Raw genomic sequence first — 1,657 nt, 5'->3', positions numbered from 1 at the left:
TTAAAGGGATGAAATTATAAAAGTTTAATATGTTTTTCTCATTTTCCAATGCTCTATTTTACCTGCCTGTTGGAAATAGAAAAAAATGCACTCGAAACTAATTACCTTAGTAAAATTTTGCTTAGCATTTCTAACTTATTATTTTTACCAGTCACTATCAAATTATTGGTTAGATGAGTCTCCCTGGAATATCCATTCCCTTTTAGGGCTCTTTCTTCCTAGCTATCTTTCTTAGAGCATTTTTCACCTCCTTGTTCCTCAAGGTATAAATAAGGGGGTTCAACATAGGGGTCACAACCCCATAAAACACAGAGATGATTTTACCCTGGTCTTGGGATTCTCTTGACTGAGGTTTCAAGTACATGTAGATGGCTGACCCATAAAATATGGTGACCACAGTCAGATGAGATCCACAGGTGGAGAATGCTTTGAGCCTGGCCCCTGCAGAGTGTATCCTCAGTACAGCAGCCACGATGCGGGTATAGGAGATGAGGATGAAGGTGAAGGGCAGGGGCAGTGTGAATATGCCAATGACCAAACCCAGAATAAGTCTGCCTGGAGTGTCTGAGCAGACCAGCTTCAACAGGGCCTGCACCTCACAGGTAAAATGGTTGATCACATTGTGTCCACAAAAACGGGCAGGAATTGCAATAATTGGTATTACTGCCAAAAGGAAGGCACTGGCCCAGGTCACCATGGCCAACTGTATACAGACCCAGTTGTTCATAATGATGGTATAACGCAGAGGATTAGAGATTGCAACAAACCTATCATAAGCCATGACAGCAAGGAGGAGACATTCTGTCATCCCCAGAAATAGAGCAATGGTCATCTGGGCATAACAGTTATTATAGGAAATAGTGGGGTAGTCTCTCAAGCCATTGAACAGTAAAAAAGGCACTGAATTGCTGGAGTAGCAGATATCGAGGAAGGACAGGTTGCTTAGGAAAAAATACATAGGAGTGTGAAGCCGCCCATCAACTCTAACCACAATGATAATGAGACTGTTACCCACCAATGTGATCAGGTAGACCACTACCATGGTACAATAAAAGGCAATCTGATATTTTGGATGATTGGACAAACCCACCAGGATGAACTCTGTGACTTCACTGCCATTATCAGTAACCAGAATGTCCATTTTTTTCTATCTGTTGAGAAAGAAGAAGAAATTGAATTCATTTTAATTTGAGAAGCATTTATTGAGTACTTGCTATGTCCTCAGTGCCTATATTAGGTACTATTATGAAGTGATGTCTAGAAAACCATTGATGTTGTTTGGAAGTTTATGTTCTAATTTGGGAGATAAAGCACTCATATACAGCCTAAGATTAATTTGCAAATTAGCACAGTCCATTGTGAATTTTAATTCCTTCATCTATAAAATGAGGGGTGTTAGACTTCACCTGAAATGTGCTTTGAACACTCCCCTTAAAGAAAATGAACCATTTTGTTGCTCAAATGTGATCAGATGCCTGAATCATGGAATTGTTAATTGTCTTTTCCTGCTACGGATATTTGCTTTTAGCCAATTCACATCCATGACATAAAATATGTGCTCAGTTCACTCTGACTTCTTCCTTTCCCTGCACATCTAATCAATCACAAGTCCTATTGGCTCTTCTTTCTACATATATTTCAGATCTACCTACAAATC

The 1,657-nt window shown here is 39.6% G+C and overlaps 1 protein-coding gene across 1 annotated transcript; it reads right to left on the bottom strand.

Annotated features, from left to right (window-relative positions):
• Nucleotides 1–202: 202 nt before the first annotated feature.
• LOC105871458 (olfactory receptor 13H1-like) lies at nucleotides 203–1,141 on the bottom strand. The gene has a single exon (XM_012764803.1). It carries the CDS (start codon nucleotides 1,139–1,141, stop codon nucleotides 203–205), a length of 939 nt encoding a protein of 312 aa, XP_012620257.1.
• Nucleotides 1,142–1,657: the final 516 nt, after the last annotated feature.

This window comes from Microcebus murinus, chromosome X (assembly GCF_040939455.1).
Source record: "Microcebus murinus isolate Inina chromosome X, M.murinus_Inina_mat1.0, whole genome shotgun sequence".
NCBI classification, from domain to species: Eukaryota; Metazoa; Chordata; class Mammalia; order Primates; family Cheirogaleidae; genus Microcebus; species Microcebus murinus.
Note: the sequence above shows the minus strand (reverse complement) of the source record. Positions and strands in the feature narration are given on the sequence as shown.

Bases quoted from the DNA above. Each gene is read 5' to 3' on its own strand.
- LOC105871458 (XM_012764803.1), bottom strand. From the start codon at position 1,141: ATGGACATTCTGGTTACTGATAATGGCAGTGAAGTCACAGAGTTCATC.